Source organism: Cervus canadensis, chromosome 18 (genome assembly GCF_019320065.1).
Source record: "Cervus canadensis isolate Bull #8, Minnesota chromosome 18, ASM1932006v1, whole genome shotgun sequence".
NCBI lineage: Eukaryota > Metazoa > Chordata > Mammalia > Artiodactyla > Cervidae > Cervus > Cervus canadensis.
This window is the reverse complement of record NC_057403.1, coordinates 54,628,508-54,654,359: the sequence shown is the minus strand read 5'-3', so window position 1 is coordinate 54,654,359 and position 25,852 is coordinate 54,628,508. Positions and strand designations below refer to the sequence as shown.

Below are 25,852 nucleotides of genomic sequence, written 5' to 3'. Positions count from 1 at the left end.
CGCAGCAGAAGCAGGCTCTTCACTGGGGCCACAGAGCCACGGAGGGTGCGAACCTAATGCACTGAGCGTGGAAAGCCATGGAAGGGGACGTGGCCAGCCTGAGAAAGTCCATCATTCAACACCAGGCTCAGCAATGGGTTTATTCAACCCCTAACATGGGTCCAAAGCACCTCCCTCTCCACGTTAGATTGTGCTAGGAACCACGTCACACAGACACTGACCACAAACCACTGACACCCAGTGAGCGCGGGCCGGCTGGGGAGCTCATTTCACCATCACCCACAGTGCCGAGGAGCCACGGCTCTGGCCCCGAGGTCACTGGGGTCCCGAGCGCGCCTGCAGCCCCTGCCTCCAGCATGACCCTGTTGGCCAGAAGGGATCCCAGCGACACCGACCTTCAGGACAGGGCTGCCAGGGCTCCACCACGTGCCCCGAGACCGTGACCTATGGGATAAAGGACTACTTTGCTGTCGTCCTTCCCCCGACATGGCTCCAGACTGCTTACGAGCGTCTCCCAGTCACGAAGGCCTTCCAGAAGCAGGAGGTCTGCTCCCTGGGGACTGTTCTCTGATTCCTGTTTCAACCATGAAAGACGCAGCTTATCGAGGATGGCAGGCTCCTGGAGCTGGCAACCTCCCCGGGCCTCAGAAGCCCATGCGGGGCTTCTTCCGGAGCCGCTGAGAGCCAGAGCGTGTGGCCAGGATGCTGGGTGTCTGGGAAGAAGGTGGGGTGGCGCCCTCTGGGGTGTCCCCTTGGGGCAGCTGCTGGACCATGCTGTCCCGGGGGGTGTGCTGCCTGGAGGGTGTGGCCCGGATGCTGGGGGTCTGGGAGGAGGGGAGGGTAGCGCCCTCTGGGGTGTCCCCTCGGGGCAGCTGCTGGAACGTGCCAACCTGGGGGGTGTGCTGCCCCAAGGGTGTGGCCTGGACGCTGGGGGTCTGGGAGGAGAGTGTAGAGGCCCCTCCGGGGGTGTCTGCGTGGAGCGGCAGCTCAGCCATGTAGTCCCGGAGGGTCTGCTGCCGCTCCGAGGGGACGCCCTGGGCCCAGGGCTCCTGGGTAAGCTCCTGGGAGGGCGGGGTCCTTGGGGGCTGGGGCCTGGCCTCGGGCACCATGCGGTCTGGGCTGGGCGGGGGGCTGGCAGCGTCCGAGAGGTCCACGCGGCCACTGAGGGAGGAGAAGGTGCTCGACAGCTGAGTCCGCCGCTTCTGCCGCTTGGGCTGCTTCCCAGGCCCCGCGCGGCTGCCCCGCCGCCTCTCCCACCAGGCTGCCGCCCCGAACTCCCAGGCTGCCTCCAGACGCTCGCTGAGCTCGTCCTCGGGGCCAGGCTCGGGGGCAGGGGGCCGCTCCTCCGGGGGGACCAAGCCCAGGTCCCTCTGCTGCAGCAGCCGCCCCTGGGCCATGGCCCTGCGGAGACCCTCGGGCACCGGCCCCTCCACCTTCTGAGGCTCGAAGCCACCCAGCAGCCGGCGGTGGGAGAAGGTGGGTGCTGCCCACACCGGGGGAGCCAGGGGCACCTCCAGCAGGGCCTTCAGCCACCGGCTGCAGCAGGCAGTGGCCTGGGGTGTCCAGGAAGCTGCAGGGGCATGAGCGTTGGGCCCGGGGTCTGCCTGGAGGTGGAGATGCTGGTAGAAGACGTCTCCGGCCGCGGACAGCTGGAAGAGCGACAGCACTGGTGTGGAGGCGGGGGGTGGGATGACAGCGGCCAGACCTGGGGACGGAAGGACAGTGACCAGAAGGCCTGGGGGGTGTGGCTCTCTGCCCGCCCCGGCCCCCAACGCACCTATGGTGGGCGCTTTCAGACGCTCCTGCAGCCTCCGGTGACTCTTGGGCTCCAGCAGGGGGAAGGCAGAGAGCGAGTCGCTCCTGGTGGGGAGAGACTGGGGGAGCCCTGCCAGCCGGGGCGTGGAGGCCCCCGCTCCTGTAGGAGGGACAGACAGCTGAGGCCCTGTCCAGGCCTGCCCCGCCCAGCCCCCTGCCCCGCCTGGCCCCTCACCTGCGAGGTGCAGCAGCTGCAGCTCCCCGCCCTGGCTGGCCAGGAGCAGCGGCTGGGGGAGGCCCGGGCGCAGTGGGGGCAGCAGCCGGGCCAGCAGAGGTGCGGAGCGGAGGCCGTGGTTCCACTTGAACAAGGGCACCAAGGGGAGGCGCTCATCCACCAGGTAGACGGAGAACTGGCAGAAAACAAGGGATGAGACCGACGGGGCGGGACAAGTCTCCCTGGGTCGCCCCCTGGCCCCTTCCAGGGCCCCATGTGGTTTTCAGAGTAGCCTGGCTCTGCACAGGGGGCGTCTCTCCAGCAGGTGTCCCTTGTCCTGATGGTCCCGCTGGGAGAGGGACTCTCGGGAGAGGCTCTCACAGCCTTCCCCACCCTTGCCCGAGGCTGGCACACATGCCCAGACACCCAGGAGCGCCCAGGGTGCTGAGGGGGCGGGGCGGGGCAGGGCGGGGCCAGACCTCCTCCCCCTCCCCGGCTGCTGTCCAAGGCCCTGGGACCTGTGCCTCCAGTCACCTGAGACAGGGCAGGGCGGAGAGAAGGGGAGGTGAGCCCACCTGGGTGCAGACAAGGTGGAGCATGGGGTGCAGAGACTCGGGGCCAAGATCCCCCAGGTGCTGGGTGAGCAGGACCCGCTCTCCTTTCTGGCATGACGCCTCTGCCCCTCCACGAAAGAGCAGCAGACCACAGCCTGGCGGGCCCTGGGGGACACGATGGGTCAGCTCTCTCACGGTCCACCATCTGTGGTTTCAACCGGCCGGGGACTCGCTGGCCCTGTGGCTCGTCACGCCCGCTGGCAGAGGCCCCCCCACCCCGTGCCCTCACCTGAGTGTCCACCATCTTCACTCCGGTGCGGTCACCCACCGTCAGCACTCGAGGGTGGGCAGTGAAGTCTGCCCAGCGCCAGGGAGAGGGGTCCCGGAACACCAGGGTCTCAGGGTCCTTGTAGATTTGCCGCAGCCTTGGGGAGACAGGCCAGCCGTGGTGGGGGGACAGGCTGAGGGGGAGGACTGGGCACCCTGGCCGGGCCCCAGCCGGGTTCTGGGGGGGCCGTGTTGGGGTGTGGGTTTCTGTGGCAGAGGCCTTACCCATCTTCGGTGCTCCACAGACAGACGGCTCCGGAGCGGCTGCAGATGACCATCTCTCCGGGCAGGTGAGGGCTGCAGGGCACACGCATGAGGAACGCCGGGCCACCCCTTCTCCCAAGCCCGCCTCCACGCACACTGCCCCCTCCCCCAAGCCCCTCACCTGAGGCTGATCCCTGTGGCCCCCTTGTCCACCTGCAGCACCTGGAGAGGGGCCGGCTGCCCCTGCGTACTGACCTTCCACAGGGCACAGTGGTGGTCAGAGCGGACAGCCAGCAGAGCTGGAGGAGGGAGAGGGTCAGGGTGAGGGTGAGGGTCAGCAGCAGAAGTAAGCCAAGGGGGCGTCCACAGCCTTACCTTCTCCCTGCACGCTGCGGGTCACCACCTGCCGGACAGGTCCCCGGAGCTGGATACGGCCAGGGTCTCTGAGAACCTGGGGCTCGCTCTCTGGGGTCAGACTGACCTTCTGGAAACCTGGGCATCTTGCTAAGGACAAGTTTATGGACTCCGGCCACTCGAGGCCCACAACTCCCTGCCCGTCCCTGGCCTGTGCCCAGCGAGGGAGGATACGCAGTGTGTCCATGGTGCTGCCCACGGGGTAGACCAGCTGCCCAGCCCCGGGGGTCCTGCCGGGCACCCAAGCCAGCGCGCCCCCAGTGTAGACATCATCCAGGAGCAGCTGCTCCCAGCGCAGGGCCAGCTCCTCATGCAGCAGCTCTCCCAGGAGGCTCGCCACCGACGTGCTCAGGATCGGGGCCCCAAGGATGGAGAACCGGCGCTGGCGCTGGCTGAGGTAAGCCCAGGGACAGCTGGGACGAGAGGACGGCAGGAGGGTCAGGCCAGCCCGGGGAGGCCCAGTGTAGTGGACGCGTTTTAAAATCAACCTAGAACTCCTTCCTCTGCAAGAACACCCCACCCTGTTCCTGTGCTGCAGTCACATGACCCAGGCCTGGGCACTTGGGGGTCGCCCCAGCCACAGTGATGGGCTCATGACGGGCATGACACCCAAGCCAAGCCGAGCCAAGCTCATCCTTCCTGGGACTTCTGCTGGTGCCTCAGGAAGGCCACTAGCCCTCTCCCTGGAATCATAAACCACGTTGCTGCCACCTGGAAGCGGTCTGCCTAGGAACTAAGCCAAGCAGAGGCAAGTGGGTGAGAAGGTAAAGGTAAAGCTCTAATAACACCTGAACGCCTGGATGCAGCCACGCCTGCACTCCACGAGCTTACCGTCCTTTTCCCCTACACTGCTAGCGCAGCTGGGGTTTAGATGAGGAAGTGTGGCTCATGCGTGCACTGGGGAGGGTGGAAGCAAATGTTGATGGGAACTGGCATCCTGGCCTGGATCCTTCCAGAGCCCCACCACCGGCTAGGCCTACCCAACCCGTCCTCTCTCACTAGCCACTTGCCCCCAGGGCTGGTGTCCACCGAGGTCCTGGAGTAGCCTCTTCACACTGACCACTGTCTTCGTCTTAGAGCGGCTCTGTGTAGAAAATCCTTGTCAAGCTCACACGCCCGAGGGCCCACCCCGATGGAAAGTGGGGCGCTTCCCCCCTCCTGGCCGGCCAGGGTTACTCACATGTGCTCCTTCCAGTTTGAAATTCTCCAGCAGTAGCCTCCCCAGGGGTGCAAAGGCTATGTCTCCATGGTTCCACAAGAACCGGCTGACCTGCAGGAGGAAAGGAGGCCGGGTCAGGAGGCACAGCCCCGGGCCCACAGCACTGTCCCCCGGGTGGGCCCGCGCACCTGCTCAGTAACATCCAGCACGGCTCGGGGATGTCTCCGGAACTGGTAGCCTCCCCGGAAAAGCAGATCTTTGGCAGTCAGGCCAGGGTCCCAGGGATCTGAGGGAAGAGGGAGGCTGGGAAGGGACTGAAGTGGAACCAGGCATCCCCGTGCCTAGAGGTGCCAAGGACCCTGCTGGGTGGAAGGAATCAGCAGGGGGCTGGGGAAGCAGCAGTGAGTGGGAGCAGCTCGGGAGGGGCCCCCAGCCCGAGCTCCTTACCGGGGCCAGGAGGCAGCAAGGGCAGGGGCCCAGGCGTGTCCGGCTCCCAGAGCAGGTCCTTGGCCACAGGTGGCGCCCTGTCCTGAGGAAACACAACCACGGCCACAGCGTGACACAGTGAGCGCCCAGGCCAGGCCCTGTCATCAGCTCTTGTCTCTTGTTAACTCCTTCAGTCCTCACCAGGCGCCTGCCAAGCTGGTCACTGTCACTTTAATGATGAAGAAAATGGGAGGAACGGGGAGGCCATCCCAAGTCCGGGCAGCAGCCAGAAAAGAGAAGGGCTGGGATCTGGACTCAGGCAGCCTGACGCCAGTCTGTGCTTCCCACCTCCAGGCTGCACTGCTCTCGGAGGATGGCCCGGCCTTCGCTGGCCGGCCCGGATCCCACCCATGTGTCACTTACACTCGGGAGACCATGCAGTCGCCCACAGGCTCCTCTGCTCCCCTGCAGGGCTGGCCTCAGACAACTCAGCTCCACACTCGGGGATGGTAGAGCAGCAGGTAAGGCTCCTGATGGAAGCCCTTCCTTGTCAAGGGAGCCCTGCCAACCCCGCCCCCGCCCCCCACCACCCGTCCAGGGTCTCTCTTAAATTTCTCACCCATGTGCCTCTGCCTGGTGTAACCCTTAGCCAGCCTGTCTCTAAGTGGCAGCCAATGACTTAGGCGTCCAGGGAAAGAGCAGGTGTCCTTCCTGTCCCAGGTCCCCCCGCCCCCATCACCTTGCACTGTGTGGCTCCAGCATCCTTTTGGTTTCGCTCAGAGCTGTCCACACTTTGAAATGATTTTATCTTCTGACCTATTCACTTGTCAGTCCCCACTCCACCTAACTGTTCCCCAGGGGCAGGGAGCACATCTAACTTACTCACTCTGGACCCCCAGGGCCTGAGAAGGCACCTGGCACACAGTAGGGCTATTCAGTGAGTATTCGTTGAACAAATAGAGAAAGGAGAAGGTTGGGGGAGAGGGAGCCAGGAAGGAGGCTGAACTCTCTGTGGATGGCAGGGCACCCCAGGTCCCCAAAGGACAGGATTCTGGTTGAGCCTGGGTCTTAGTAGATTTGTACCAAAGCCCCCCACTCTGCACTCCTGCCAACTGGTGTGACCTCTAGGATGGGGGGGCCAATCGATGTCCCCCCCACCGCCGCGGAGCCACCAAGGCTCTCCCTGCCATCCTCACCTGAGAGCCTTGGGGCGAGGACGCTGGCAGGGTCAGCGCATCTCTCCAGCTGCACATGAATGACAGGTCAGGGACATCACTCTGACCAAGGGGGCCGGTCATGAACAACGAGGGTGGGAGGGAGCTGGGGAAGTCCATCTTGAAAAACAGGAGCCACCGTCACCCTGGCCTTCCTCAGAGACCTGAACTGGACAGCGGCTTCCGGGGCTCCTGGGAGAGTGAAGAGTGCCTTAAGAGAAGGATAATCTCTTTGGGGAAGCAGATAACAAAGAACAAATGAACGTGTCACCGAACGCCCGAGAATAGTAGGTGCTATACCAAAACCAAGCAACCCGCCAGGAGGGAAGGGGTGGCAGGGCCTAAGGGTGAAGCATCGGTAGCTTCATGAAGATGGTGTCCGGCACACACAGAGCCTAATGACAGAGACAAACATGCCAACTACTGGGAAGAGGGTACTGGGCAGAATGAACAGCAGGACCAAGAGTCCTGGGGTAGGAAGTACGTGAGAAGCAACTGTGCAGCCATGGGAAGAACTAGGGGGTGAGTGATGGGGACCGAAGTTAGAAGGTGGCTGGTGGGGGTCAGCTTCCATCACGCTCTCACGTATCACATTATAATTACATAGTCCTACCTGGACGACAAGCCCCACACTCTAGGCTACACTCTCAAGACAAACTCATGTTCCCCAAAGCCAGAGACGAGTCTTATTTGTCTGCCTTCCCACTGTCGAGGACAGTACCCTCCACCAAAAAGGAACCAACTATGTACTGAATAATAATGTTTATGTCAAAGGGCTTTGGTGACTGCAGCCACGAAATTCAAAGATCCCTGCTCTTTGGAAAGGGAAGTTATGACAAACCTAGACAGAGTATTAAAAAGCAGAGACATCACTTTGCCAACAAAGGTCCATATAGTCAAAGTTCGGTTTTTTTCAGTAGTCATGTATGGACGTGAGAGTTGGACCAAGAAGAAGCCTGAGTGCTGAAGAATTGATGCTTTCAAACTGTGGTGTGGGAGAAGATTCTTCAGAGTCCCTTGGACTGCAGATAGATCAAACCAGTCAATCCTAAAGGAAATCAACCCTGAATATTCACTGGAAGGACTAAAGCTGAAGTTTCAATACTTTGGCCACCTGATGCGAAGAGCCGCTTCATTGGAAAAGACTGAAGCTGGGAAAGAGTGAAGGCAGGAAGAGAAGAGGGTGGCAGCGGATGAGATGGTTAGAAAGCATCACTGACTCAGTGGACGTGAACTTAAGTAAACTTCAAGAAATAGTGACGGACAGGGAAATCTGGCGTGCTGCAGTTCATGCGATCACAAAGAGGGTGAACAACAACAACAACAAAATACAAAGTGCTCTAGAAGAATAAGCAGCTGTAATATCCTTTATTACCTGCAAAAGTAAGAGAAGTTCTCACTTACTGACTGCCAGCATCTGCCCGACATGGTACTACAAGTTTTATTCTCCTGCCGCTAGTATGGAGGTCAGGAAACAGGCTGGGAAAGAGCAACTTGCCCAAGGCCAATAGCGTGATCCTCCAGCCGCTCCAAAACCTGTTTTGATCCACTACTCTCCCTGCATCCAGAAGCGAGCACCAGCCTCAGAGCCTCACTAAGCAAAACCTTTCCCCTTAGAGCTACCACTGCATGTATCCATTTATTTTGTAACCTCGGTACCTCCAGGTACTCTGAGCACCTTGCAAAGTGCTCACCACACAGTAAATGTTGGTAGATGGTAAAGAATCTCCCTGCAATGCAGAAGACTGAGGTTTGATTCTTGGGTAGGGACGATCCCCTGGAGAAGGGAATAGCAACCCTCTGCAGTATTCTTGCCTGGAGAATTCCACGGACAGAGGAGCCTGGTGGGTTACAGTCCACGGGGTCACAAAGAGTTGGACACAACTGAGTGACTAGCACTTTCACTTTTCAAATGAGGGACTTCCCCGGTGGTCCAGTGGCTAATGTAGAGGGCCCAGGTTTGACTCCTGGTCACAGAACTAGATTCCACATGCTGCAACTAAGAGTTCGAATGCCATAACTGAAGATTCTGAGTGCCATAACTAAGACCCAGTGCAGTCATGTAAATAAATAAATAAATAGTAATTAAAAATAAAAAAACTGGTCAAATGAATGTGTTTCTCAGGGCACAGGTCAGCCTCATTCTAATTGTGGTTTATATGCCTTATCTCTTCTTCAGGACTGCTCTCTGGGACAGGAACTGTATCTGACTCATTTCTGAGCTCCTGGCATCTGATTGTTGCTGTCTTTCTCCTCCATCACAGGAGAGGACAGTGGTGGGAATGCATCTTTTCACGAGAGGACCCTTTCACACTATCTCTCCACTAAAAATGAACACCATTGCCCTTCCTACCCACCTATAAAATCCGCCCCCATCCTTCAGATTTTGTCAGGAAGCCTCTCCTGGTTCCTCCAGCCCTGTCCCACATCACCCTGCATTCCTCCTCTGGAGCACGCATTGTGATGTGTGATAAGATATTTAAAGGTAAAGCTATGTGATTCCAAACTGCTCTGAGAGTCCCCATGGGGAAGGGACTTTATCCCCGGTGCCTGCCTTATTTACTACGTGATGTACAGGAAAGCCTGGCGCGCTGCATGCAGTCCATGGGGTCGCAAGAGTCGGACATGACTGAGCGACTGAACTGAACTGAAATCAGTACGTAAAAGCTGAAGGCACAAATCCAAGAATAAGGAACTAGACAGCCTCAAACAAACGCAGGGAGGCTGAGGGAGTTGGTGGAGCCCACGACCTCAGAAAAGCCCCGAGACAAGACAGCCTCGACTTCCCGCCCTCGTTCTCTCCCGGATCCTAATTTAGACCTCCGGAGTTTCCTCGGGTCTGCACGAACGCCGGGTGTGGCAATAGGTGCGCCTGCCGGGGTATGGGAGAGGGGATCAGGGAGGCCCTTCCCTTCAGACCTCTACTCGCCCACGTCCTCCCCATCCGTCTCTTCCCACTCCACGTCGAGGCCCCAGAATTTCAACACAAGAACAGCAGGCATCTCACACCAAGCGCTGTGTGCCAGACAGTTGTTGCTACGACGCTTTACAATGGCGTGATGCTCCCCTCTCCATGAGCCAGCGGCTGCTCACCACCCACTCTGCAAAGGTTGGGCGACTCGTCCCAAAGCCACACAGCTTGGGGCTGGTGGACTGAAGCAGGGGGACCCGCCCCTCCGTCCCGTCGGAGGGGTGCGCGCACTTACGTGATCCCGTCGCGCCGTGCTTGTCTGGGAAACTGACCTCCGCGTGACGCTTGCCTGACCCTCGTGCTACGACGGAGCCCCAAGGCGGAACCCTAGCTCCCGAGCCCTCAACCCGAAAGCCGCACAGAAACAATGAACCGCCTCCCCGGGCTGGGCCGGAAATGCTCTCTGGAAGGCAGGAAGTCCCGCCTCCCAGCCCGGCCTCAGGGGCGCTCCAGAGCGCCACCTCCCGGGAGGAGGGAGAATGCGAGTGCAGACTGCGTCGTGGGCACTGGAAATTAAGTAAAAGGAAATGAAAAGTGAAGTCGCTCAGCTGTGTCCGACTCTTATTGCGACCCCATGGATTGAAGCCCGCCAGGCTCCTCTGTCCATGGGATTCTCCAGGCGAGACTACTGGAGTGGGTTGCCATGCTCTCCTCCAGGGGATATTCCTGACCCAGGGCTCATACCTGCGTCTTTTGCAGTTCCTACATTGCAGGCAGATTCTTTACCGCTGAGCCACCAGGGGAAGTCCTCAGAATTGTCTTTCTTGAGGTCAATCCTTGAACCGTTTGGGAGGTTAAATCTACCTTGCTCCACATCTGTTCTTCCAAGTCAAATGTTAACAGATTCTAACCGACTGTTTCTCTATGCCTTAGTGTCCACATCGCCCCCCTCCTAGCTCGTATTGTCAGATCCGAAAGTAGCAAGCAGCAGCAACAGTAACAAAACTTACAGACGGTAAACTCAGTAACTGGTCACATTTTCCCAGTCACTGGCTCCTACAAGACTGTTAAAATTTCCATCTCCTTAAAGCAACATGGTAGCGAGACATATGTAAATTGTCTTCATTCTTAACTTTATTTTTGTTATTTCTCCTTCGTCGCTAGACCCTCATTTTTAAGAATTGCTATCTCGACATGTTTTTACGAACCAACCCAAATTCACTTCAGAGGGGAAAAAAAGCGGCCTGGGGAGGGCAGGATATAAAATGACTAATTTTAGCTAAAGCCCACATGGAGCACTTACAGTTGGCTTCAGGAAGGCTTAGGGTGAACAGATTTTAAATGTTGGCCCTAAAGATTCTGTGAGGCTGCTACAAATGAAAACACCATCTCTTACAGAATGAGGACCTCCCGTCCTCCTCTAGGCTCAGCTGCTTAAGCAGCTGGGGAGGGCAAACTGGCAAAATGGGGAGTTGAGGCCAGCCTTGGACCGCAGCAGGGGTGAGGTGCTGAATTTGGGTCCCCAGACGCCTCCCCTGGCTTTTATTTCCCGAATACCACGCAAGCGCAGAGAAGATGATGGGAGGGCCCTGTCTTCCACCCTCACTTTACACCCGGAGCCCCGCCCGTGAAGTAAGGAGATTGGCCAGGTGGCCACTTAGTCCACATCCGGGCTCTGGCTGCCTGGGAGACTGGCCTCCCATTGGCTGGGCATACTGTCCTGCTACAGCTTTATGGGCTCTCATTGGCTACGAGTGAGGTGGGAGGCGGAGCTCACCATGCGCTGCCGGTTGTACCACGTGCTCCCCACGTGGGCGCTCGCTCTGGCGTGTAAAAGGGCGCGGGTGGCGCCACAACGTGCCCGCTGTCCCCTCCGGTTCTCGAATCCAGCCATGGCTTCACAGGCCAGTGCAGCTCTGGGCACCGACGACAGTGGCCGCAGGAAGCCCCGTCTGGCAGCATCACTGCAGATCAGCCCAGGGTCTAGCCCCTGGAGGCCCTCGGCCAGTCTGGGCCAAGAGTCTGCGCCCACCCCCAATGCAGAGGACGATGAACCGGGCGGGCAGCTCCAGGCCTCTGCAGCGGCTGGGGATGGTGGGGCCTGGGTGGGGGGCAGGGATCGGGGAGCTGGGGGCGGCCGGGCACAGGAAGGATGGGGAGGTCCCTGAGGGTCGCTGTACCACCTACAGGGCCCGCCGGGGACTTCCCAAAGGTGGCCAGACATCTGGGCCTGCTTCTTAAAGACCCGCCGCCGGGCCAGGCCGTGGTCTTGCTTACTCAGTACGCGGCCAATCTGGGCGTCTCCCTGATCTTTCGAGAAGGCCAAACAGCAGGTGAGGCCCAGGGGGCTGGGATGGCAGCGTGCCCTGGGCTGTTTTCAAATGAAGCCAGGAAGACTGAGTTGGGCCTGGGGCCCGGGGTAAGCCTGCTGTGAGCAGCGTGGTGCCAGGGGCACCAGGTACCCCAGATTTCTAACTAGCAGGTGACGGCGGGGGGTTGGAGGGGTTGGGGGGGTGGGAGGGGCGGAGGGGGCACATCTGAAGCTCAGGTTGGTTAAGGGATCTGCCTCAAGCTACCCAGCCTTTCAGCAGGTTTTTTTGAAGGTCAGTTACAAACAATTACAGAGTTATCATGCCAGCATTGGAGAGGAGGTGCCTAAGTGAGGGCCAGCCCACCCCAACTCAAAGAGGTTATCAGATACAGTTTAATGATGGCAACACTGTGTGCAGATATAATGGTTACAGTCGTCCTCCCAGAACCATCCATACACCAGGTCCCTCCTAGATTCAGATTCCCAACTTTCAGCCAGCACATTCCCTGCTTCTAAGAACTTTTGGGAGCATTTGTAAAACTTCCTTGGAGAACCCCAAACTGAACAACTCAAAACGAGATAATGTATTAAAAAAAAATCTACCTGGGATTTGTTTTAATCAGGTATGTTAAGACAGCAGACATGAGAGTGCTTGTCACGAAGGAGGAAGTATGGATTCCTAGAAACAGGAGGCACAGATGGCCATGCGGGGCTGTGTAGGAAAGGATGGAGTGGTCAGGAGGAAGAGGAGAGGGGCAGGCACAGCCCAGGGCGTTAATTGGGTTTTCTTGGAAAAGAATGGTTGGAGCAGGGTACCTATGCAGAGTGAGATTAGGATTGATAAAAGCAAGACACTGGATAAATTTAGGGTTTGTGGGGTGGTTCCTAGCTGCCTAGTACCTGGCCTCGGGAATGATTTAGGGCATGGGGAATGTTGGCTTGTGAGAGAGTTCTGTGGTTGGGGTGTGAGCTCTGGATTGATCGGTTTTTATATGAAAAGAGTGAGCTTGCAGAGAAGTTGTTTGCTATGTCTAGGAATTAGCTAGTCCTGGGAGGGATGGTTTCTCCAGGATTAAATCCCCAAATGCCAGAGCATCAAGAATACAGAAAATAGGGACTTCCCTTGTGGTCCAGTGACTAAGACTCTGAGCTCCCTTGCGGGGGGCCCAGATTTGATCCCTGGTTAGGAAACTAGATCCCACATGCTGTAACTGAGACTTCGCATGCTGCAACTAAAAAAAAAAAAAAAAATACAGCAAACAAGGAAATCAATTCAATACCAGTGATGACAGCTAACGTTCTTGTGTTCTGGGTGACAGACCAAGTGTTATTTGAAGGTCTTCAGATACATTAACTCATTGAGTCCTCACAAGTGTTCCTTAAGAAAGGCAGATACCATTACCACTGCTTTACAGATGGGAAGACTGAGGCCAGAGAGGCTGAAACTGCCAGGGGGCAGCCTGGTTTCAGAGCCTGAGCTGAACCACTGAGAATATTGCCACTCCCTTCCGCCTAAGGTCCCTCTTTCCACTGTCGATGCGGGTAGGCATTTTTTGTCATTTTTATTCTTCATCTTGGTAAATTTTCGAAGAATAGTATAAAAGAGCTCCCATAAACTCTTCACCCAGATTCTCCAGTTCACATTTGTCACATTTACTTTGTGTCCCTCTTTCTCTTCTATATATATTTACATATAAATATCCACATTAATTTGTTTTGAACAATCTGAAGGCTTATTTACCCCTTAAACATTTCAACATATATTTTCTAAGAACAAGGGCATTGTCTTATCTAATTGCAGCACAAGGATCAAATTCTGGAAACTTAACAAGTGATCGCATGGACTATACAGTCCATGGAATTCTCCAGGCCAAAATACTGGAGTAGGTAGTCTTTCTCCAGAGATCGTCCCAACCCAGGGATTGAACCCTGGGCTCCCGCATTGCAAGTGGACTCTTTTCCACCTGAGCCACAAGGGAAGCACAATAATACTGGAGTGGGTAGCCTATCCCTTCTCCAGCGGATCTCTCCGGCCCAGGAATAGAACCAGGGTCTCTTGGAATTGCAGGCAGATTGTTTACCAGCTGAGCTATAGGGGAAGCCCATTGATATATTACTTAGTTACCATTCATGTTCAAATTTTGCTGCTTGTTACAGTGATGGACATTTTTTTTTCCAATCCAGCACGATTTATTACATCAGCCTCTTTAACCTCCTTTTATCTGAAACAATTCCTCAGGCTGTCTTTGGCTTCAGGACAGTGATGATTTTGAAGGGTAAGGTCTGGTTATCCTGTAGAAAGTTGTTCATTTGGGTTTGTCTGTTTCCTCAGGATTGGGTTCAAGTGATGCGTGACCAGCGGAGGCATCTGTGGCAACCTCGTGTCTGTGGCGGTGCCTCCCGCCAGGGGGCCCGAGATCTCCTTATTCTACCCCTGGGGGGTCAGCTGGGACGGCCTGATCAGGGTGGTGTCACCAGGTGCTTTCACTTGCCCGCTGGGTGTGACGATCCTGTTCCCTAGAACTCCATCCCCCGACATGGTTGTAACATCCTTTGATGATTGTGGCCAGAGTTGATTATTACTGCACTAGCTGCCAGAGAGTCCTGATGCCAGCCTGCCTTCTGCATCTCCCAGCTGGCATTCTTTTGTAAATATCTATTTGGCTGCCTCGAGTCTTAGTTGTAGCACTCGGGGGTCTTCATTGACACATGTGGGATCTTTTGTGGCCCGTGGGCTCAGTAGCTGTGGCTCAGTAGTTTCCCCAAGGCATGCAGGATCTTACTTCCCTGACTAGGGATTGAACCCACCTCCCCTGCATTGGAAGGCAGATTCTTAACCACTGGACTGCCAGAGAAGTCTCCCTAACTGGCATTCTTGATGCTCTTTTAAAGTTGGTGAATCTCCATGCTAGTGAGGGGTACTGAAATTCAGGTTCTCTTCAAAAGAAAAAGGCAGCCCTTTTGGGGGACAATTTAGCAGCAGGTAACAGCAAATACTGTGAATGGAAATAAATTTATGCCCTTTGACCAACTGATCCCTGTTCTAGGATTTTCATCTGTCTCTATTGTGTTATAAGTAACACCTGGAGTGGTCATGTTTGGAAGACGAGCTTCTTGTAGAGAAGAAATAGAGCAGTGTGTCTGAGAGAGGACAGGGGACCTTCCTCCTGGGGACAGTGCAGCCATGGATCTGGGTCCTGACAGCACCTGGGCTTGCTGGCCACCTGCCTGCCTTGTCCCCCTCTGTACAATGGGGTCACAGGGACCTATTTCAGAGGGGCTGGCGCGGATCTGTGAGCGGCCATGGCCTGGCATGCCGAGGCCTGCAGCGGCCTGGGCGGAGCTCAGCAGGCTGTCTCCCCGTCATTCTGGTCATCCTCGCTGGCAGGTGTCGTGGTCCTGCCAGGAAGCGCCCGGGACAAGGATGAGGCGCACGGTACCACTTCTCAGCTCCTCCTTCCCCAGACCCCTGCTCGCCCTTCTCTGTGGCCGTGGAGCTGGATGGGGTGGTCTGCCCCCCGAGCACTGCCAACAGTAAGCCGGAGGCCAAGCAGCAGGCAGCTCTCTCTGCCCTCCACTACATCCGGCGTCAGCTGGAGGGCCCAGCCGCAGGGGCAGGTAACCCAGGGCACGTCGGGGGCGGGAGTGCACATGCACCTAGGGGTGAGTTGCTGCAGAGACTATCTGGGCACCAGGACCCAGCCTGCAGGGAGCTGGGGATGGAGATGTGAGCAGACCCCTGCCCTAATGTCCTTTGAATCCCACCCACCCTGGGCCCAGGGACTGCTGGGGGCAGCTGAGGGACTTTTGGCTTCCGGAGGATGACCTGAGCCCCCCCCCCCTCAACCCTCCACACACACCAATCGCCAGTGGGACCTCTTGGATTCCTGAAGGATGAAGGATGGGAGGGCAGTCCCCAGCACCCACGACAGCCCACCCTTTGTCTCTCTTCCAGAACCCCCAAAGACCCCCAACCAGCCTCCTCTCGCTCCTCTGAGCATAGGTAGGTGAGACCCCAGTGACGCCCACCGCCCCAGCACAGGAGGGCATGGCCTGTGAAGCCACCTCCGCCCCCTCCCTCCCCTGCAGAGAACATCGTGACCCATGAGCAGCGCTGCGCGGCCGTGGTCAGCGCAGTCTTCGACCGCCTGGTGGATGCCAGCTCGCCATACTGGGCCTGCAAGGGGACCGTGGCCGCGGTCATCCTGGAGCGAGGTAGGGTGGCCCTGCCCCCGCCTCCCCGGGAAGGCCCCTGGGCCCCCTGCCTCAGGCCAGTCTTCTCTGCCCCCTTCCTCGCAGAGGTCCCGGGTGCCAGGGGCCACGCCAAGGAGACCTACCAGCTGGTGGCGCTGGGCACCGGCGGCGGCAGCTGCGCCGGGTGGCTGGACTTCTCGGGCCGGCAGCTTCACGACTGCCACGGGCTGGTGGTGGCCCGCCGGGCCCTGCTGAGGTGAGGGGTGGCGGGGGGCCCTCTGCCCAGCCAGCCCCAGGGAGACGGGACCACCCTAGCTGCCACTCCACCACCCCCAGGTTCCTGTTCCGGCAGCTCCTGCTGGCCACGCAGGGGGGCCCCATGGGCAAGGAGAAGTCCGTGCTGGTCCCCAAGCTGGGGCCCGGGCCCCCCTTCGCCCTCAAGCCCCGGATCTTCCTGCACCTCTACGTCAGCAACACGCCCAAGGGAGCCGCCTACGATATCTAGTGTGTGGGGTACAGGGTGAGGGGGGCCTGGGGGGCTGCACCAGGGAGCGCCACGTGGGGGTGGGAGAGGGGCCCTGACCCCCTACCCCGGTCCTCCGCAGCCTCCCTCCGTCGTTGGAGGGCGGCCTCCTGCACGGCCCCCCGCTCCGCCTGCAGGCCCACATCCAGGGGGAGCTGAAGCCGGTGTGCTACGTGGCCCCTGCGCTCCGCGACACGCACGTGGGCTGCCTCTCGGCGAGTGACAAGCTGGCACGCTGGGCCGTCCTGGGGCTGGGGGGGGGCCTGCTGGCCCACTTCCTGCCCCCCATCTACACCACCAGCCTGGTCCTGGGTGAGCCCTGCAGGGCAGGGGGGCAGGGGTGGGCCGTGGGGCGGGGAGACGGGCGGACAGAGACTCAGACCTTGTCCTGTGCCCCACAGCCGACTCCTGCCACGACCCCTCGACCCTGAGCCGGGCCATCCATACCCGGCCCAGCCTTGACAGGGCCATGGGGCCGTGCCTGCCAGCCCCCTACACCCGGACCATGCTCCACCTCTTTGCAGGGCCCTCGGTGGCCCCCTCTGACCTCCCCCCCAACACCTGCCAGGGCCTGAGCCTCAACTGGAGCCTGGGGGACCCAGACGTCGAGGTGGTGGACGTGGCCACCGGGCGTGTGAAGGCCGAGTAAGAAGGGCCTGGGGGCAGGCTGGAGGGGGATTTGACAACCGGAGGGGTCCGCCATCCCCTTGCCTGTGGGGAAAAAAGATGCATCTAGCCACCAGCTTCTCACCAGCAATGGGACCCCCCCAAGATCGTCAGGGTGGAGGTGGTGTGAGAGGGTGGCGCGGGCCTGGTGGCTCGGGCCTCCTTTGCCCTCCCCCCACATTGGGCGCCTTTCTGTCCTTCCCAGCTCTGCCCCCGGGCCTCCCTCGCGCCTCTGCAAGGCCTCCTTTCTCCGGGCCTTTCGCCAGGCTGCCCATGCCCTCGGAAAGTCCCACCTGCTGGCCTTGCAGACCTACGAGGCAGCCAAGGTCAGCGCCTTCCCGCCCCCGCAGCCCTCTTTCCTGCACCCCTGGCAAACACCCCCTCTCATCTGCACCCCTCCTGCTCTAGGCCGGGCCCTATCAGGAGGCTCGCCAGCAGCTGTCCATCCTCCTGGACCAGCAGGGCCTGGGGGCTTGGCCCTCGAAACCGCTGGTGGGAAAATTCAAAAACTGAAGCAGAGCTCCAGGGGCCGAGGTCCAGAGCCCAGTGGGACCCCGCTGGAGGAGTGCCAATTGGGGGGTGGGGGGTGAGGGGGTGAGGGCGGGTTGAGCACTGGTGCGCAGGGTGAAGCCAGGGATGGAGGGAGGCCCTGAAGCGGAGGCGGGGTGGGGTCTGCTGCACACTGGGCGCTTGAATAAAGAAGTTGATTCTGGTGTTCCTGTGTGCTGTTGGCTTTTTGGTGGGGAAGAGGGGAGCCCCAGTCCCTGCCCTCCAGATCCTCTGGGTCCTGCAAGAGGTGGGCAGCCCTGGGAGCTGGCAGGGGGCTCATCCCGACTGAGTCCCACGCTGCCTCTGTGTCACCACAGCTGTCCTACCTGATGAGGCTGTGATACCCAGAGCCCACCTCTCAGGGGTGGGGGTTGTGGGGAGTCTGCAGGAATGTCCAGGCTCCCCAAGGACTTTGGGGGCGGAGGAGGAAGTGCAGCCTGCCCAGGCACATGCCCACCCCCTGAACCCGGCACCGGGCACAGGTCTGCAGGCCTGGGCAGGGGCCTGGAGCAAGAGCAGGAGCGCAGCAGCTTTGAAGTCTGGGGCCCGAGGTGATGGAGGACCACACCAGCCTCCAGCCCCACACCCTGTGACAGGGGCCTCCCTGCTCCCCCAGCAGTTTCAGGGTTCAGAACTCCAGATCGCTCTCCCCGGTGGGCTGGGAAGCTGGGTTGGCATTCCGGGCCAGGCAGGAGCAGACACTGAAGCCCGGGGATAGCATCCGTTCCCTCCAGGCCACCTCCCGGCCCCCGCGGGGTGGATGTGTGTGTGTGTGTGACCTTGGCGGCCACTTAACCTCGGTTCACTCCGGTGGACTCATCTGGAGAAACAACCGGAAGGCCAGCCCACATGGCTGTTCTCCAGCCCACCTGGCCTCAGGCTGGGCTTTCCCTCTGTCCATCTGCTGGGCCCCGTCCTCTCCCTTTCAACCAGTGCTGCTGCCAACAAGGGGGCGTGGCGGGGAGGGGGCGATGGAGGAAAGAGCTGACAGGCTGGAGCAGGCCTTGCCCCCCGCCACCTGCCCCCAGGCTTTACAGATGCTGTCACATTAAACCTGCCACCAGCAAGGTGGATGCTCTCGCTGCTCCACTTTACTGGTGAGAAAATTCACCAGGTGAGGGTGGGCACCTCCCAGAAGAGCACAGCGTTGGGATGGAGCTGCAGTTCCTACCCAGGCCCCTGATGTCCCCAAGTGCCTGGAAGCCCCCAGGCTGCTGCTCGAGTCGCTTCTGTGACCTTGGACAGAACCCCTAACCTCTTGTATAGCGTGGCTGGACTGTGTGTTTCCAAGAGCTCCCTCCTCGCTCTCAGCAGCTCTCCTCTGCTCTTTCCTAAAGGCCACGGGGGTGAGAGATGCAGCTTTTGCCCCTGAGAGGAAGAGCTGTGGGCTAGAGGGCTTGGGAGGGGGTGAGAAAGGGGCTGGGAGGGGGCATGAGAGGACGGGGGCTGGGGGAGGCGGGAGCAGCTGCCAAAGGCAGGCTGGTGTTCAGGATCACGCACGTGCAAAGGAAGGACAGCGGGGAGTTTGAACCAGGATGGAGGGTCTCAAAAGCCAGACAGCTGCTGATTTTGTTTGTCTTTAATTGAGAAAACAGTGAGATTATTTTTTTAATACCAGTATTGTTATTTAAGGGCTTCCCTGGTGGCTCAGATGGTAAAAAATTCTGCCTGCCACTCAGGAGACCCAGGTTCAATACTTGGGCCGGTAAGATCCCCTGGAAAAGGAAATGACAACCCACTCCAGTGTTCATGCCTGGAAAATTCCACGGACAGCAGAGCCTGGTGGGCTGTGGTCCATGGGGTTGCAAAGTGTTGGACATGACTGAGCGACTAACACACTTTATTGTTATTTAAACAGAAAAAAAAATAGGCTAACTTTGAAATAATGATTTCTTCTTATTTTTTTTTCAGGGATGGAGAGGATTTTTAAAACACCCAAGCCTATTAATTAGCACATTTATTACACATTGTTTTCCCCCGGAGATCATTTAAATTGATTTACTTTTTGTCCTGTGATGGTGACTACAACCAGATCCCAGCCATTCCCAAATGCAGTTCTATGCAATGAGCCTTTTGATATTCATTAATCACATAATCAGTGGGTAAACAAGTTATTCAAAATGACATTAACTCTGCCGTGTTCTGCCAAGTAAGTAATATTTGTCCCCACATTGCATAAATCTGCCTGTCCAATCCTTCTCTCCCAAGGCAGTCCCTGTTACCACATTATTCGCTTGGTTCCTTTGACTCAGCTGATTTATTATTGCAGGGTGATGATGAAGATTGCTTTTGAAAGGGAGAGCCTGTTAATGTCTTCTGGCCCAATCCCCACCGGGCGGAGTTTTGCCAACAACCGCATTTTGAGCTGGGAGGTGACATGACCTACCTGGGCACAACACACAAGCCACCTTTGCCATCACTCCCATGCCCCCTTGCCTGCAGCTCTGAGCCCCGGGGTCTCTCCTGGACCCCTGCCCCGTGCTGCCTCTCCCCGTGTGTAGTCTTCACCACTGAGCACGAGGGTAGACCCAGGAGGCGAATCGAGGGGCCACTCCACCTTTCCAAGCCTCAGTTTCCCCACCTGGCGAATGAGAGCTGGTCACCAATCCATGGCCCACAGGGTCACGGTGGGATGAACTGGGAAGTGAGCCAAGCGCTGTGCCTGGATCTTGGCCGTCATCGGCAGTGGTGGTGGCTGTTGCCAGGCCTGGCTGTTCTCAGCTTGTTGTCTCTCTCCATGCCCCTGGCTCCCTGCCCCATGGAGTCTCCCACAAAGAACATGCCCAGCAAACCAACGTTGAATGGAAAATGAATGACTGATAGAATCCTGTCTTCACAGGAGTGGGTTAGAGCAGGGGTCCCCAACATCCAGGATCTAATGCCTAATGATCTGAGTTGGAGCTGATGTAATAACAATAGAAATAAAGTGCACAATAAATGTAATGTGCTTGAATCATCCTGAAACCATCCCCTGTCCCCCATCTGTGGAAAAACTGTCTTCCATGAAATCGATCCCTGGTGCCAGAAAGGTTGGGGACCATTGGGCTAGACAGAAACTCTGTTCCAAAATATGGCTCTGGAAGATGTTTTGAAAATTTCCATTTTACTATGAGCTATTTTTTTTTTTTTTTGCTGACCTGTAGAAGCATTCTAAAAGACCTAGAGAGTGACTTCCCTGCTGGTCTAGTGGCTAAGACTCTGAGCTCCCAATGCAGAGGGCCCAGGTTTGGACCCTGGTCCAGGAACTAGATTCCACATGCTGCAAATCAAAGATCCTGCATGCCTCAGTGAAGACTTAAGATCCTGCAGGCTGCAACTAAGACCCAGAGCAGCCAAACAAATAAATAAATTGATCAGTATTTTAAAAATAAATAAATAAAAGACCTAGAGAATGTGGATCAAACCACACCTGCACTCCTTGTATATTGTCAGTCATAAGAACCAATAAAATCTCCTTTTGTTTGTCCGTTTGATTGATGAAGTCTGAGTTTCCTGTCCTTGGAAACAAAACATCTCTAACTGATGTTTGTGGATGTGTCCTAAAAATGTACCGTGTTTATTCAGATGATCTCCCAAATAAACTGCCTGCCTGTAAATCCTTGCCTCAGGGTCTCCTTCTGGGGGAACCCAAACATCTGGGAGGACCAAGACAGACCTCCTCAGAGCAGGTGTCCCATATGCTCCTCCCATCACCACTCTGCCCTCTTCCCTCCTAGGCTCTGCTCGTCCTGTTTATTTTTATTTTGGCTGTGCTGGGTCTTTGTTGCTGCCCACTGGCTTCTCTTATTGGGGCACACAAGCTTACTTCCTGTGGCATGTGGGATCTTAGTTCCTAGACCATGGATGAAACCCACGTCCCCTGCATCGGAAGGCGGATTCTTAACCACTGGACCAGCAGGGAAGTCCCCTGTCCTGTTAATTTCCTTCTTAATTTATCTGTGGTCTGCCTCCCTCCTCCGATCGTCCCCTCTAGCCACATGTCCGGGAGCATCTGTCTTGCTGACAGCACAATGCCTGGCACAAGGCAGGCATTTAAGAAACAGTGCCCTAGAAACCAACCATTGCCCTTCTGACTTCTGACTTGGCCATGATCCAGAGATACGTGAGCCTGACCCCTGCCACCCATCACCTGGGGCACCCTCCCACCTCCTCCCGCATCCCGAGGTCAGCCCCAGCAGTCTCTGAGGCTAGACCTGCCCCAACACACCAGAGAAGCCACTTGTCATGTCTCGGTATTGTTTAATGTTTCTCTAGGAGCTGCAGGGGTGGGGGAGCCCCAGAAGCTTATAGTTAGGAAGGCGCAGGTGAAATTGCCGAGTTCTCCCAGGGATCTTATTTCAAACCAGTCATTGACTGAGTACAATGGAAGCCTTTGGAACAGCAAGATTGGCTAATTTTAGCTGAGGGTGCCCAAATTCATTCTTTTTCCTTTTGTCCCGCATACAGGAAAGGTGACTTAGGAAAGTCACGTGCTTTCTCTGTGTGTCACCTGGAGCTGGCATCCGGGGAGGTGGGGCCGCTCTGGAAGGCCTAGGAGCCTCAGGGCCGGTGAGGAGAGCGGCGTCCCTTTGTTTTATTTTTAACCGACACTGTGTTCCGGGAGGTGCCCCTTGGTTAGATGTCAAATGATGGATGAGCCTAGTGCTGGGTGAGGGTCAGGAGGCCCAGAGCTGCCGGCACTGCCTGCCAGTCCTGGCTTTGCCGCCTCTGACCGTGTGACTTGTCCCATCCTGTCCCCTCCCTGGGCCTCCGTGTCCATACCCGTGAAAGGGGCAGGTTAGACACAGTGACCATAAGCATCCTTTAGCTCTGAGAATGTGTGCGCCAGGCGGCTCCCAGGCTGGCAGAGGCAGAGGGCGAGGGACGGTCCCCTCCTCCTGGCAGCCTGGGAGAGAGCAGACCTGCTCTGAGCCTTGGGGATGAGGTCACCTGCCAGGCAGACCCTCTCTCCTCCTCACCAAGGCGCTGGGGTGGTCCTTCTAGCATGTTCTATGCAGGCTGCATGGGAGCTGGGGTTCTTTTCCTCATTTGAATGCCTTTGGGCCAGCCAGCACTCCCCAGCTCTTTTGTTCCACTCCCCTGCCAGCGTTTCCCAGGTCACCTCCCATAATAAAGGGCTCGTATGTCACCCCTGGATGTGATTCCTGGAGAATAACACAACTTCTGGCCAGAAAAGCACAGCCTCAATCTAACCATGAGGAGACACAAGGGGATGGGTGCAAAATGAAGCACATTCTGCTAGAAAAGGGAGATGAAAACTCACCCTGAATTTCCATGCCATCTATGACAAATGAAAGCTGTGGAAAGATCTACTACAGGAGGCTAAAGAGATAGGACAAGGATAGGAATAATGCAACGTCCCAGCCTACCCTGGACCCTGTCCCAGAGTGGAAAGTCTATAAAGGATATTATTGGGTCAGTCGACAAAGCTGGACCGGACAGTGGTTAACTGCCTCGTGGCTTTGTAAGAGAATGTCCTTATTCTTAGGATCTAAACAGCAAAGTATTCTGGATCTCCTTGGGCTCTCCATCTTAAAATGAAGGAGTTGGTTTCCCTTAGAGCTTCTATCTCTTTATTTGAGGGGAGGAGTTGTAGATTCCTTTGAGAGCCTGATGAAATCATTGGACACTGCACTCTGAAATGCACAAGACATACACGTGCTTTGTTGCGTGTCAACACCAGAGATTCCCAAACCCCTTGTGGAAACTCTTGGCTGGGAACCCTTGGACCCATGGTGTTCTGACAGTCTTTTCAGTTACCATCTTCTTAAGTTCTGAGAGCAAAGTGCCATGATATAGTCACCTACCCTCAAAGAGTCCAGAAAACATCCTACGTATAGATAATAATTTTTAAAAAAATAGAGCAAATGATACAGCAAATGGGGCTAAATGTTTCTTAAAAGGTGTATGGGAGTCTTCTGTGTACTATTTTTGTTCTTTACAACTTCTTTTGGTGAGTTTCCCAAATAAAATGTTAAGAAATCAATTGCCCGGTGCCCAGTAATCATTCAACAAGTGAAGCCCATGATAAGCATTTCAACAAGCAGCAGCAGAGGGAGAGAGTTTAAGCCCTTGGAGGGAGGCAGGCGGGGGAGGCCGAGCTGTGCAACCAGGCACTGAGCATGAGATGCCCAGGTGGACAGGACAGGTAGGAACGTGGGCAGCTTGTGGGCAGAGATCTCCGCTAACCCCTATTCAAGCTTGAGCCACCTGTGGTTTTTGCTAAGGGAGCAGTTCTGCAGACAGTCAGGGACCGTGGTGAGTGCTGCTTTCTCAGCTCTCTCTCGGTTTCTTACCTACCCCCACCCCCCATCATATAAACAGTTGCAATAAACTTCCCAGAATCACAGACAGTCCACGCTGGGAGAAAACTTAACAACCGTCTCCTCACCCTCTCCATGGGATCAATGAAAGAAAGAAAGCCCAGTGGAATCAATTTCCATGTCCATGTTATACGCAGGGTAAGAGCTGGCACTCAAGAGGCCCCAAGACGACCCTCCTTACCCTGCTCAGGGTATGTGGCAACGTGTTACAACCTTGTTTTGAATAGTTTCTTTGTGGTCTTGGGCACCGTGTCAGATGAACCTGAGAGCTGATATACTATTAATAGGGTGTTTTGCTGGAATCAGGATGCTCGGCTCTAACTAAATGAACCGGCTGTGTGGCCTTGGGGAGGTGGCTTTCCCTCTCTAAGCCTTGGTCTCTCCAACTTAAAATGCAGAAGTCGATTTTTCTTAACTTCTTGTCCTTTTTCAGGGGTCATGGATTCCCTTGAGGGTTGATAAATGTCACTGGACCCTTCTTCAAAGCTGTGCACTTATAATCTCAAGAGGTTCACAGACACCCCATGGTAACCACCTGCTTAGACTGTCTTCTGATGGGCCTTCCAGTCCTAAAAGCCATGAAAACAGAATCACTGAGTCAAGCCCCACCTGCAGGGTGTTGAAGAATTAACCTATCCATCCTCAAATCACGTGGGCTCAACTCTTGGCTAGAGAGGTATTGAACCACCATTTTAAAGTTGCCTCTGGGAGCCACATGGAAGTGACTTGAAGCAAAAGGCCCTTTGCTCTTTGCCTTCAGCTGGAGAATTTCAACTTTTGGCTGCAGTCATGCCCATTGGCCTCCAAGAAAAACAAGCCTTTCTGGGAATCGCGAGACTCTTTTCAGCCAATGGGGATGAAGAGACTGCCTAGCAACCTGCTGGTCACCCCCATTCTACCCAATCAGCATGAAGGAAAGGCAGCTCTGCCAAGCTAGACTAACACAAGGAGATCAGTCCCCAGGGGACATGGAAGGGAGAGAAAAATAGAGCTTTTAATTAAGCCCTACTTGCGAGCAATCAATTTCAATTTTCCACTTCTAATTTGGTAAAGAATGTCCACCGGGCATGTACTGAGACACTGTAGAGGCTCATAATGTTGGTGATGGGCTCAACTATTTTTCTTTTAATCTTGGCACATTTTTGTTTGGATGCCAAAGTATGGGAAACAGGAAAAGAGGGCGGCCTTGGTGGGAGCCAGTCACAGAATGGGCTGAGTGGAAGTGAGGGGTTTTTGCCACAGGTTTGCAGCACAAAAAAAGTCTCAATCAGAAGAGAGAGAAGGACCTGGGACTTCCCTGATGGTCCAGGGAGATTCCCTGCTTCCAATGAGAAGGGTGAGGGTTCGATCCCTGGTCGGGGAACTAATATCCCCCATGCTGCACAGTGGCCAAAAATTTAGTAAGAGAAAAGAAGGAGGAGAGGGAGGATCCATGTGGGGCCTGATATGGTCCTAGGCCATTCCAGGTCTGGGGTGAGCTTGCCCCTCAGTGGGGCCATGACTAAAACGGGGAAGGGTGTCTAGAAATTTGCACGTTCTTTTAAAAAATCATTATTTGCAAATGCTGCGCCTTGGAACAGAAGCTGCCCCGAGGATCTTCGTGGGACCCCAATTGGAAAACCACAGATTTAGCCCAGCCCTTGAAACTGACAGAGAGGGATGGGGCTAAAGTCACAGTGGCTTTTCTGAGGGGCAGGACTTTTCCTTGTGTGACTGGCCATTGTGCTGTGCTGTGCTTAGTCACTCAGTCATGTCCGACTCTTTGTGACCCCACGGACTATAGCCCGCCAGGCTCCTCTGTCCATGGGATTCTCCAGGCAAGAATACTGGAGTGGGTTACCATGTCCTCCTCCAGGGGATCTTCCCAACCCAGGGATCGAACCCAAGTCTCCTGCATTGTAGGCAGATTCTTTATTGTCTGAGCCATCAGGGAAGCCCAAGAATACTGGAGTGGGTAGCCTATCCCTTCTCCAGGGGATCTTTCTGACCCAGAAATCAAACCGGGGTCTCCTGCATTGCAGGGAGATTCTTTACCAGCTGAGCTACCAGGGAAGCCCTGACTGGCCACTCTGCTACCATGCAGAGTGCCTATTTGGTGAAATGTCATC

The 25,852-nt window shown here is 56.4% G+C and overlaps 2 protein-coding genes across 5 annotated transcripts; one reads left to right on the top strand and one right to left on the bottom strand.

The window, feature by feature from the left end:
• Positions 1–117: 117 nt before the first annotated feature.
• On the bottom strand, positions 118–9,636 carry TAF1C (TATA-box binding protein associated factor, RNA polymerase I subunit C). Of its 3 annotated transcripts, XM_043436796.1 has the most exons (15): positions 9,474–9,620; positions 6,250–6,459; positions 5,075–5,156; positions 4,816–4,913; positions 4,649–4,738; positions 4,479–4,552; positions 3,643–3,881; positions 3,430–3,546; positions 3,236–3,353; positions 3,076–3,147; positions 2,813–2,948; positions 2,545–2,688; positions 1,991–2,165; positions 1,778–1,915; positions 118–1,705 (listed from the first exon to the last, which is right to left on the bottom strand). In XM_043436796.1, exons 2-15 carry the CDS (start codon positions 6,385–6,387, stop codon positions 645–647), a joined length of 2,682 nt encoding a protein of 893 aa, XP_043292731.1. In that variant the 5' UTR covers positions 6,388–6,459; positions 9,474–9,620; the 3' UTR covers positions 118–644. The 3 variants fall into 3 exon arrangements, with proteins under 3 accessions (XP_043292731.1, XP_043292729.1, XP_043292730.1); XM_043436794.1 differs by having other exon boundaries at positions 3,430–3,881; positions 9,474–9,636; XM_043436795.1 differs by lacking the exon at positions 9,474–9,620 and adding an exon at positions 9,275–9,411 and having other exon boundaries at positions 3,430–3,881.
• A 1,367-nt stretch (positions 9,637–11,003) lies between these two features.
• On the top strand, positions 11,004–17,579 carry ADAD2 (adenosine deaminase domain containing 2). 2 transcript variants are annotated; one of them, XM_043436615.1, is made up of 11 exons: positions 11,004–11,272; positions 11,368–11,511; positions 14,955–15,107; positions 15,445–15,492; positions 15,579–15,704; positions 15,789–15,939; positions 16,020–16,187; positions 16,289–16,518; positions 16,608–16,851; positions 17,078–17,198; positions 17,281–17,579. In XM_043436615.1, the coding sequence occupies exons 1-11, from the start codon at positions 11,071–11,073 to the stop codon at positions 17,383–17,385; spliced, it is 1,692 nt and encodes a 563-aa protein (XP_043292550.1). In that variant the 5' UTR covers positions 11,004–11,070; the 3' UTR covers positions 17,386–17,579. The 2 variants fall into 2 exon arrangements, with proteins under 2 accessions (XP_043292550.1, XP_043292549.1); XM_043436614.1 differs by having other exon boundaries at positions 15,579–15,939.
• Positions 17,580–25,852: the final 8,273 nt, after the last annotated feature.